This window comes from Camelina sativa, chromosome 13, assembly GCF_000633955.1.
Source record: "Camelina sativa cultivar DH55 chromosome 13, Cs, whole genome shotgun sequence".
NCBI lineage: Eukaryota > Viridiplantae > Streptophyta > Magnoliopsida > Brassicales > Brassicaceae > Camelina > Camelina sativa.
The window spans coordinates 11,170,610-11,181,599 of NC_025697.1; the positions used below are offsets into that span (position 1 = coordinate 11,170,610).

Sequence of the window (10,990 nt, forward strand, 5' to 3'; positions counted from 1 at the left end):
ACAATCTCAAAGTCTCCGGATCCAAAAAGTCTTCCTATATTTAGCATCTATATAAATAGCAAGATGCTTTTCTGTGTTAACTCACTACTTCTTTTGTTGAACTCTTAAATTTCCAAAAAAAAAAAAAATGTATATATATACAGCAGAAGAACTCTTAAGCTTAGTTTTATTAGAATTCGATTCTGATCCACCTCTAAGACAACGGAAAGGTATTTTTAAAAAACACAGCATGCATTGAGTAGAAAGTTTTGGCAGTGGCCAAAAAAGACTAGTGCATCAAAAACTGTTTTTGTTCTGTAGTTTTACATTTTCTCCATTTGTTTTTAAATCTCATGCAACAATTTAATTTCTTACTTTAGTAGTCATTATTATCTCTCGTTATCCTCACGTTGCAAACAATGTATATGTGAAGATAATATATGTAACATGTATAATAGTAGACCTACATTTTTGTAGAGTTGTAGTACATTAGCATATATATTTTTCTTCACCATGTTAAATTACATCAATTAAATTACTAATTTGGCAGTGTACGTAATAGGAAATAACAAGAAGAAGAAAAAGAAATGGGACGGGGTTCTCTCAGAAAAATGTTGGGAGGACGAGTGATTGTCTCAGACTCAGAGACCGATAACTTCAGCATTTTTGGCCCCTTCCATCTTACATCTATTGACTGGTAAAATAAATATTTGTTTTTTTTTGTTATTTTATATTAATTTTTTTTATAATATACGATAGAAGTTTTTATTGAAACTCTATAAATTCATGTGCCACGCAGAAGTTTATTTAGTAAAAGTTGACCTTTGGGAATATCCCATGTATAGTCAGATTCTCAAAATAATTTGCTTTCCTTTTTTTTGCTAATAGGACCAGTTCGTACTACCGAACCTCAGTGGCATCAAGTTTGGTAAATGGAGTGTACACTCTGGAAGGGGACAGGCTTGAGAAACGGGTAGGTTCCGAGTCACTAGCCAAACCTTGGTGGGAGTTTTTCAACTTCACTTTGCTCGAAACTTTGATGGATGACGACGGCTCCATATATGGTGCCGTTTTCGAATACAAGCTTTACAACCTTTACATAAACACCCCACATGTGAAAGTTCCACGCCATGTGATTGCCTTTCGCGGCACAATGCTAAAAGGAAAAACTTGGAAGTCTGATATGAAACTTAACCTCAAAATAAGCTTCAACAACCTCCATCAAGGTGGCAGGACTATGCATGCTGTAAAAGCAATCCGCAATATGGTGGAAAAATATAGTGAGACAGCTATATGGCTGGCTGGACACTCTTTGGGAGCCGCACTAGTGTTGTTGGCTGGAAAGACCATGACAAGTGTTGGATTCTTCCTCGAAAGTTACATATTCAACCCACCCATCTCGTCTATTCCTTTAGAGCAGCTACCTGGGGGAGATGTAATTAAAAATGTGTTTCAGATCGCCAAGAGTGTTGTCAAAGCCACCGTAGTCATGGCCTTAACCGATCTAAAGGTAACTTAAAATCATCTTAAGTGTAAAGATAACTAGTTTAGTTAACTATGGTGGTTTAGTCATCATGTTAGTCAGAGTTTTCGAAGTTAGTTTTATTATGAGAAACTGTTTGTTTTGTATTATTATAGGTTCAAGATCAAGACGATCCAATAACAGCATCGTGGATACCTTACTTATATGTCAACCCAGCGGATCCAATATGTGCAGGATATATTGATTACTTTAGACACAAAACCTACATGTCTGAGATTGGGGCAGGCAAAATCGAAAGAACTGGTGCAAGAAAATCAGTTAGGAGTTTAATGGTAAGAAAAATTAGAGGAAAATCATCAATGTCAGATTTGTCAACGGAACCTCTTCACCTTCTTCCATCAGCAGATATGACTGTAAACAATAACAAACCGACTAAGTCTACGACAGCTCATGGGCTTCACCAATGGTGGGAGCGAGACTCGACCCTGCTGGCAAATTGGGAAAGCTGCTGCATTAGGCCTTACCTTGAAGGCAAGTTGGAGCAGTTAACCCTACAATAAACAATAGAAATGACTATGAGGGTCATATCATGCAGTGTTTGGTTTGGTTAACTAGGTTTAGGCTTTCTAGTATCTTGTTCTGGTGATCTTGTAGTTCTGAACCCTTTCTCTACCCCTTTTGCATTTCTTCTAGTTTTTTGTTGTCTTGTATTTCATGTATGTCTCTATTTCCCGTGATTTAGATTTTGTTTTTATGTAATTGTTGATAATTCTAATTAATTTTGTTAAAACTACTTTAAATTTTACATCAAAGATAATATAACTTAAGTATAATGTTAAGAGTCTTCTAGTTAGCTATAATTTATAATAAGTAATCTATTATAGGGTTAGTTAGATAAATAACCAAATTCTAGAACTAATCATATGTCATACTGGAAAAAATGGATAATTTAACGTGTTATTTGTAAGAAAATATGTATATATAAAAAAATATATTGCATCTAATTATCTAAACATATGATTTATCATATATAAATGTAACGTACGTGTGTTATGGAACTATAAACCGAAAATAAAATAAAATGAAGCTTTAAAAAGGAGAGATATAGTCTACTTGGGGTAGGGAAAGAGCTAAAAACTAGTCATTGATTGTTGAATGAGGGAGCAAGAACATTAGATTCTTGCCAGTGAAAACGGCTTTAATAGTAGTTACACAAGCAAGCAAGCCAAGATGGAAACATATATGTATAGGTATAGCTACCTCTAAACTTTGATCATCCATACAAATCGATATTTTGTTTTTTTGAAAATCATACAAATCGATATTTATATTGAATAAAAGCGCTCATATAGAAGTCTAGACAACCATAGTGGCGGTTCTATTTTTTTGGTCTACTTGTTTCGTATTGATAGTTAAACTGTTACACATGACTTGACTAGAGAAAAGTCATCAAAACAAAAATCAGACCTGGATAAAATGAAGAAAGTTCAATCTTCACTTCTGGATCTTACATCCCAAAATTCTGTCTCTATTCGACATATATGGACCCTCGTAGTACAATAATACAGATAATACAAGATGGTGAAGTGAAAAAGAATATGGTCCTTGTAGTGCGCAACTTGCAAATGATAATGTATACAAATATATGTAAACCGATAATATAAACAAATATAATGTAAACCAACAATATTCTTTTTTTTTTTGTAGTGACACGCGTAAACTTGATGNAAATTTTTTTTTTTTTTTTTTTTTTTTGAAAAAGTACATGAAGAACTTAAAACTCAAAAAATTGGAAAGAAAAAAAATTGAAATTTTAAAAGGAGAGAAATCTACTTTGGGTGAGAGAAAAAAGAACCTTCTAATTAAAGAGTGAAAAAGTCCATTCAGACAAAATTGCAGATTTTGGACATTTCTCAAAAGGTCCATTCAGACAAAAAAGTCCATCTACGTAATGATTAATTAAACTGCATATGTATGTTAAAATACCACAGTAAAATTATTTTTGAGGTTTTCGTCTTATATTGTATCTTTTATATTAACTAATCAAGTAGATTATATACTTAGCTTGAAGGTGAAATGTGACTTTTCTGTCTTCCCGGCCAGTTACCAACAACTCAACAATCACCAAACTTAGTCCATCTTTATTGGTAAAAAACTAAGAACCCGTGAAACCAATTTTTTTTAATTAAATTTTGGATTTTTCAATGTTTAAGAATCCATGGGAAGTTATTAAGAAAAAAATTCTCTAGTGGTAGAACATATGAGGGGTTCTTAAGAATTTTTTTTGAAGAGTTCATAATCACATCAAAAACTTGTCAAATGCAAAACATAGATTCATTGACTTCATTGACAATAAAACAGAGATTAATGACTAGAAACAAAGAGATTCAAAACAATCATTCAAATCAACTTTCTGAGATTAAGACCACAAAAAAAAGCCTGGTAATAACTTTCAGAGAGAAGCCAAAGTCTTGAGAAAACCTCTACTCTATGCTAATCCAATGTTCTTTCTTTGTTTTTTCCTGCAATTGTCACAGAGACCTTCAGCCCAAAAAAGAAAAAATCATAACCAAGTGTAACTAAAACCAGATATATACAACAAGATCAGAGTAGAGTTTAGTTGATGAATACAAGACTAAGAGAGCTCACATGTACAAGATTGGTTCCAACTTCAGTTCCATCTTTCCCACTATTTCATATGGTTCTAAGAACTGTTCTATACAATGACACAAACATCCAAAACATCATCTAACACAATTAACTTGTTGCATTATCTCAGAGTTTCCTACATATGAAAATCAGATTTCTCAGTTCAACTTATACAGAATCAGAAAATCACCGAAAGACAACTGATCAAGACCACTCTGTGAATACAGAAGAAGTATAACAAAGAGGAAGAGAACCACCTACAAACGTATGTCCCAATCAATATCATTTTGTTTTTCACCATATACACAATTACAAGATTTAGAAAATTAATCAGCTTCCTGCCTATATGACCAAACAATTACAATTGCTCTGTTCCCAGAGATCAATTTTTCTAGAAACCTAGAAACGAAATTAAACTACTTATCATTGTTCAATAAATCTTATTATGTAATTATCATAGTGGTCCACTCATGTCCAGTCTCCTACAAATATCACTTCCTTAAGCAACTACCAAACACGAAATCATTAAAATTTCTCAAATTTAAGACAAAAGGACTGACCTTTTCTCCAATTGATTCCAATGAGCTTGTTCCTCGACCGTGTTTGGGCAAATCGGAGAATTATCATCTCTGATCATCAAACCAGAATTGAATCACTCTCCTCTGCTTGCAACGATTTTTGAGAGAAGAGATTTTTTAGAGATATCTCTTCTGATTTTCCAATATTTTCGTCGACAAAGAGAGAAAGGAGGAAGAGAAAATAATCAACAATTTTTTTTTTCTTTTCTCACCCAACAACTATTGAACACGTCGACACCTCTTACCGCCTCTTAAACCTCTTAATTAAGAGGCACTTCTTACCAATATTCTGATTTTTTATTTAATTTTAATCACACAAAATCTAAGAGTTCTACCTAAGAGGCCCAGTTAAAGATGCCCCGTTAGTGCATAATATAGTCTTAAACCGATGTGAACTATCTTAGTGCATCTCCAATCCATTCCTATTTTTTTTTCAATAATAGATATAAGTTTGGTTCCAAGTCACCTCTATTTTCACCTATAATCTTAACATATTTAAAATAATTGTTCAGGTTTGTATTAAAATTAGGATAATTCATAGTTTATATATTAAATTATCATATTGGACATAAACATGTCAAATACGAAACAAGATATTTGAATAATCCTTTCTACATACTAATATTGAAATAAATTTACATAAACAAAATTCATTTATTAATTTTATTTACAAATGACGCCTTTTTCATCAATATTATGTATTTTATGTTCTAAGAATTCTTGACCTCTAAGCTCTTCAAATTTCATTTGACTAAATAAAATGCGAGCAAAAGAAAATTCCACAATATGAAACTTCCTCAACCATTAAATATATATATGTATATATATATATATATCCTTTTAAGTTTTGAAAAACAAGTTTTGTATTTTTTAAAAGTAGTTTTTCTAATTTAAAGTAAAAATCCAAATCAAAATGACATCTTTAATCTTTTTTTAAAATTGTTAAAATATATTTAAAGAAAAAAGATGGGTTAGTCTAGTTAAAACTCTCAAATTATATTATTCTACTTCTACCACTATAACCAATAGAAAGTCCACCAACTATTTTTAAAATATTAATAAAATGTTATTTGGTCGCTGTCGTCCAGTCTCTTAACTTCCTGGATGTTTCTAAGTAGTTGTCGGAAGTTTTCTAGGTGGCTATGTAGTATCACAGACTCCCCGGCTATAAATAGCCCATATAGCTAGCATTGTTAATCACAGTTAAGAAAAAACACACACAAAAGTTTGTTTTCTTTACAAGAATTCTTAAACTTTACTTCATCAGATTCGCTTAAGTTCGCTTATCCTTTTTCTTCACTTTTCTTTTCTTTCATATTTTTAGCATTTTCTGTTATTTTCTTTCCCTTTAAAAAGAAATCTCTGCATTTTCTACTATTCAAAGAAAAAAAAGAACAAAAAGGGCGTGGCTTACTAGAAAAAAAAAAAAAAATGGGGATAGGATCGTTGGCCTCATCAGATACATCAGATTTCAACACTTACGGCCCATCCCATCTCAAATCTCCTGATTGGTAACATTCTAAACTTTTTTTTTAGTATACTTCCGTTAAAAATCTATTGACGAAGAATTTTTTTTTATATAGAACAGTGTCTATAACTTTATGGTGTTACAAAGATTTTTATGATAGACGATGGAGTTTTTTTATTAATTAGAACTATATGAATTCTTGTGCCGTTCATGAGTTTTAAAGTATAATTGATTGGTTCTTATTATTGGTTTTTTTTTTTAAAATAGGACCAACCCGCACTACCAAACCGGAGTGTTATCAAGTTTGGTAAATGGAGTGTACACATTGGAAAGGGACAGGCGTCTTAGGCAAAAAAAAAGATACAGGCTTGGCTTGCGGAAGTGTCCGGAACCACAAGCCAATCCTTGGTGGGACTTTTTCGATTTCGAATTGATGAAACGCTTGAACGACGATGACGGTTCCATTTACGGTGCCGTTTTCGAATACAAGAACTACAGCGTTTACCAAAATAACCCACATGTGAAAGTTCCACAGTACGTGATGGCCTTCCGCGGCACGGTTCTGAATAGTAAAACTTTGATATGTGATTTCACACTTGTCATCCAATGTATGTTGAACACCCTTCATCGAGGTGGCAGGCCTAAGCATGCCTTTGAAGAAATCCGTGGTATGGTAGACAAACATAGCGACTCAGTTATCTGGCTTGCTGGACACTCTTCGGGAGCCGCCCTAGCTTTGATTGCTGGAAAGACCATGACGCGTTCTGGATGCTTCCTCGAAAGTCACATATTCAACCCACCATTCTCGTCTATTCCTATAGAGCAGATACCTGGAGGAAGCTTATTTAAACATGTGTTTCAAACCGCCAAGAGTGTCGTCAAAAGCACCATAGGTGCGATCGTAAATTTACCACAGGTAAACTTTAAATCATCTGTAAGAGTCAAGATAACTGGTTTAATTAACTGTGATAATTGAGTCATTTAGAACCAGATTTTCATCCACTTGCGATACTATAGTGACTGAGTTTTTGAAGTTGATTTTCTTATAAGAAAAGTTTATTTTATATTCTAACAGAATCAAGAAGACAAATCAAAAGTAGCATCGTGGATACCTCATCTATATGTGAACCCAAACGATTCAATCTGTTCAGGAATTATGCATTACTTCAAACGCAGAAGCGTCATGTCTAAGTTTGGTGCAGACGGAATCGAGAAAATGGCTGCTAGCATCTCATATGCAAGTGAATTGGTCGGAAAATTCAAAGGATCATCACCGTCAGATTTGTCAAAAGAACCTCTTTACGTTCTTCCATCAGCAGACATGACTGTAAACAATAGCAAACCGACGAAGTCTACGCCAGCTCATGCGCTTCACCAGTGGTGGGAGCGAGACCCGGCCGTGAGGGAAAATTGGGAAAGCTGTTGCATTAGGTCTTACCGGCTAAAGCAATCGACACTATAGTAAATCACAAAAATGATGCCACAATTATTATAATTTTCTTCTTTCTTTCAAATTTCTTTTTGTAATTTCCATGTAATTGTTTAAACTGCTTTTCACAAAAAAAAATAATGTATAAATGAATTAAAAATATAATGTTATACCTTATAGCATATGATTAATTAATTAAAAACTATACTTTAATTAACAAAGTCGTTATAATTAAGTGATTATTAAAACCATGTATACCATGTTTAAACATAATTTGGTTTTAGGCCTCTCGTATGTTAATCCGGTATAGTACGTCTTTGTTGGTTCCTACGTTTATTTTACGTGAGCATGTTTTGTATTCAATTATTTTGCTGTCAACTTATTAAATATGATATACGTTTAGTTTCCCAATCATTTTTGCATATAAAAGACATACAAAAAAGCATCGTTGATGATAAAATACCATGTTTTTTTAAGGACAACTAGCGGAAAGCCCGGGTACATAAATATGTTAGTTAGCACTTTTTTAGTTTGTTAATGTAATCTTAAATTATCGTTTAGAAGATTATTGTTAATTTTCATCATAAGCTCATTGTACATAACCATATAAGTTAGTATGTAATATTTACTAAACCATATAAGTCGTATTTCGGGTAAAGAAGAGAAATCTTGGTTTCGACGGTCACACCTTGGACCAGGGTTCTTCGTGTTGTTTACCTCGGTCACGGGCACTACAACCAGGTATTTATTGATTGGTCATTTTTTTCACCTCTTGTCTTGTCTTGTAAAGTCTATAGTTGCCCATTATGAAAAAACAAAAATAAAATAAAAAAGTGGCAGCAGATAGACATGTCGTGTTTCACGACCGTCTCAAACTACTTTGAAACCTTGTTTTAATTTTTTAGTTTTTTTTTACGATATGTTATATTTAAATTCGATTTTACCAATTTGAGAAAACTTTACAGTCTACACCCATTTCGAGAATGGATTTTTTTTTTTTTGGATAGGAAAAGTGGAGTGGTCCCATTTCATCCGATGTTTTTAATTCCAGCCATTTCATAGGAACGACATTTCCACAATATTGTGTACTGTTTTGTGTTTGTTCTTTTGACTTCAACATATATTGCATGTGCTTTTCGGATTTATATATAAATAACATTTCATAATTAATGATACAAAATTTTGACAAAAAAAAAAAAAATTAATGATACAAATAAAAATAAAAGATAAGATCCACATCTCGATCGGTTCTATGGTCTAAATTGGTTTGTTTTTTGATAGGAACAATATTATGTACCACCCAACCTCATTGGTGTTATGCATGTTTGATTCAAAATGTTTATACAATGGAATGAGATAATCAAAGCAATCGGTGTAGTTAGGGTTCCGTCTCATTAGCCACAGCCTTGGTGGGAGTGTTTCGACTTCACTATATATATGAAACCATAATTGACGCACCTGAAGGCTCCATGAAACGGCGCTGTGTTCCAATTTCCAAAACGTGATCAATTTATCGAATACCCACAATTCGATACCTCCGCGTTAAGTGGAGTCCTAAGTCTTAATTTAATATTAATATCGAGGCAATATATATTCGGCTGTCTCACGTGCCACAGATTCTGCAACAATAAAATCTCATACCTCACATCGTTACATAGATAAATATTAGAAGAGGAGTACGGGTAGATATTCTTATTGTATTTTTAAAAAGTTTAAATAAATATAACATATATGTTATATTTTCTCTGTTTTATATTATTTGTCATTCTAGATAATTTCACACATATTAATAAAACAATTAAATTTTGTTTTATCCCTCATTAATATATTATTTCATTTGATATAAATAATTAATAGGCTAAAATTTAGGGGTAAAACTGAAAATTTGATCGATAAAATTGCATCGTAAATACAAAACGACAAGTAATAAAAATCAAAAAATTAACTCTAGAATGAAAAATAAAATAAACGGAGGGAGTAAATTCTATATTGTTATTTTTATTAGATGTCATGAAAATATGTTCATGTATGTCGATTTGGTATAATTGATTATTACCTTGTTAATTCAGTAAGTTTTATATATTTTTTACCTTGATAAATTTGTGTGAAAATCATAAGATACTTGTTTTGATGATTATAATGAAATAATTTCTTTAGAGATTTGATAAGATGTGCACCCGTTTTATAAGTTTGACAACTCGTCCCGCGGACCCCACTAGCCCACCGCTAGCCGCTCCAAACGGGCTCTAAGCTGGCCCTGCAGGGCATCGATCCTAACCCCCACTGTAGATATCCATATCCACCAATAGGTTATTGGTTCGAGGAACGCCTGGCGCACCAATAACCTACTGGTGGATTGGGATATACACAGTGATGGGTTAGGATTGATGCCCTGCATGGCCAACTTGGAGTCTGTTTGGGCGGCTTGCAGTGGGCTAGCGGGGTCTACGGACGGTCTGTTGGGACGGCTAGCGGTGGACTAATGGGGTCTGCAGGACGGGTTGTCACAATAAGCAAACTAGATAAGGCCCGCGTTATTACGGAGGTAAAATTTTTTTAAAATTATTGAGAATAATTGAGTAGTAATAGACTTGTTTTTAGATTTTTTATTGTAACATTTTAATATTAAATATGAACTTCGCATATTTCATTTTAATACTCTCTCAGCTCTATTATATAAGAGTTTGAAGGCTTTTTGCATTATTTTATAATATTTTCTCAAATTTCTATGTACAATTTTTATTAATATATCAATTTATGACTATTTGAACTATGCAATATATTTTTTCGGGAAAACGATCTATTTTCCCACAAAAAGTATCACATCAAGCTAGATAGAGCTCAATCATTGATCAACAGAAAAAAATCATTATGTTCTTTTTTTCTTTTAATTTGTTTTAGTTAATTTAATTCGCTTTAAATTATGTTATATTTGTTTTATTATTTTATTTAGTTGGTTTAGTAATTAGTGAATCGAGAAAAACCGATGTTTGTGGGTAATTAGTGAAAACTATGTTTCAAAGGAGATACAAATCTTAAACTATGGAGTTTGAGAGATATGGATTGAGAAATATTTTCTTGAAGATATATAACACGTGGTAATAGATTGAGCTCAATTGGTGACAACTTGTCTGTGAGAAGGTTGTTAAAGGGTGGGAACCAGGGTTCGAGGAACGCCTGGCGCACCAATAACCTATTGGTGGATTGGGATATCCACAGTGATGGGTTAGGATCGATGCCTTGCAGAACCAGCTTGGAGTCCGTTTGGGCGGCTAGCGGTGGGCTAGTGGGGTCCGCGGGACGGGTTGTTACAGTAAATGACATAATATTTATTGTTCCAAAAATTCTTATAGGACATAGAGTACCATTTAAATATCTATAATATCGTAATAAACCATATTTTA

The 10,990-nt window shown here is 33.0% G+C and overlaps 2 protein-coding genes and 1 long non-coding RNA gene across 4 annotated transcripts; 2 read left to right on the forward strand and 1 right to left on the reverse strand.

The window, feature by feature from the left end:
- On the forward strand, positions 546 to 2,181 carry LOC104736432 (GDSL esterase/lipase At4g10955-like). The gene is made up of 3 exons (XM_019234783.1): positions 546 to 676; positions 868 to 1,489; positions 1,618 to 2,181. The coding sequence occupies exons 1-3, from the start codon at positions 567 to 569 to the stop codon at positions 2,020 to 2,022; spliced, it is 1,137 nt and encodes a 378-aa protein (XP_019090328.1). The 5' UTR covers positions 546 to 566; the 3' UTR covers positions 2,023 to 2,181.
- LOC104736433 lies at positions 3,712 to 5,013 on the reverse strand. Of its 2 annotated transcripts, none has more exons than XR_759577.2 (3): positions 4,672 to 5,013; positions 4,112 to 4,247; positions 3,712 to 3,984 (listed from the first exon to the last, which is right to left on the reverse strand). It is a non-coding gene; the product is annotated as an uncharacterized LOC104736433 (long non-coding RNA). The 2 variants fall into 2 exon arrangements; XR_759576.2 differs by having other exon boundaries at positions 3,712 to 4,003.
- Positions 5,877 to 7,768, forward strand: LOC104736434 (GDSL esterase/lipase At4g10955-like). The gene is made up of 3 exons (XM_019234677.1): positions 5,877 to 6,200; positions 6,425 to 7,073; positions 7,233 to 7,768. The coding sequence occupies exons 1-3, from the start codon at positions 6,121 to 6,123 to the stop codon at positions 7,617 to 7,619; spliced, it is 1,116 nt and encodes a 371-aa protein (XP_019090222.1). The 5' UTR covers positions 5,877 to 6,120; the 3' UTR covers positions 7,620 to 7,768.

Coding starts and splice junctions, on each gene's coding strand:
- LOC104736434 (XM_019234677.1), top strand. CDS start 6,121: ATGGGGATAGGATCGTTGGCCTCATCAGATACATCAGATTTCAACACT. Junction 6,201..6,424: donor CATCTCAAATCTCCTGATTG/GTAACATTCTAA, acceptor TTTTTAAAATAG/GACCAACCCGCACTACCAAA. Junction 7,074..7,232: donor CGATCGTAAATTTACCACAG/GTAAACTTTAAA, acceptor ATATTCTAACAG/AATCAAGAAGACAAATCAAA.
- LOC104736432 (XM_019234783.1), top strand. CDS start 567: ATGGGACGGGGTTCTCTCAGAAAAATGTTGGGAGGACGAGTGATTGTC. Junction 677..867: donor CATCTTACATCTATTGACTG/GTAAAATAAATA, acceptor TTTTGCTAATAG/GACCAGTTCGTACTACCGAA. Junction 1,490..1,617: donor TGGCCTTAACCGATCTAAAG/GTAACTTAAAAT, acceptor GTATTATTATAG/GTTCAAGATCAAGACGATCC.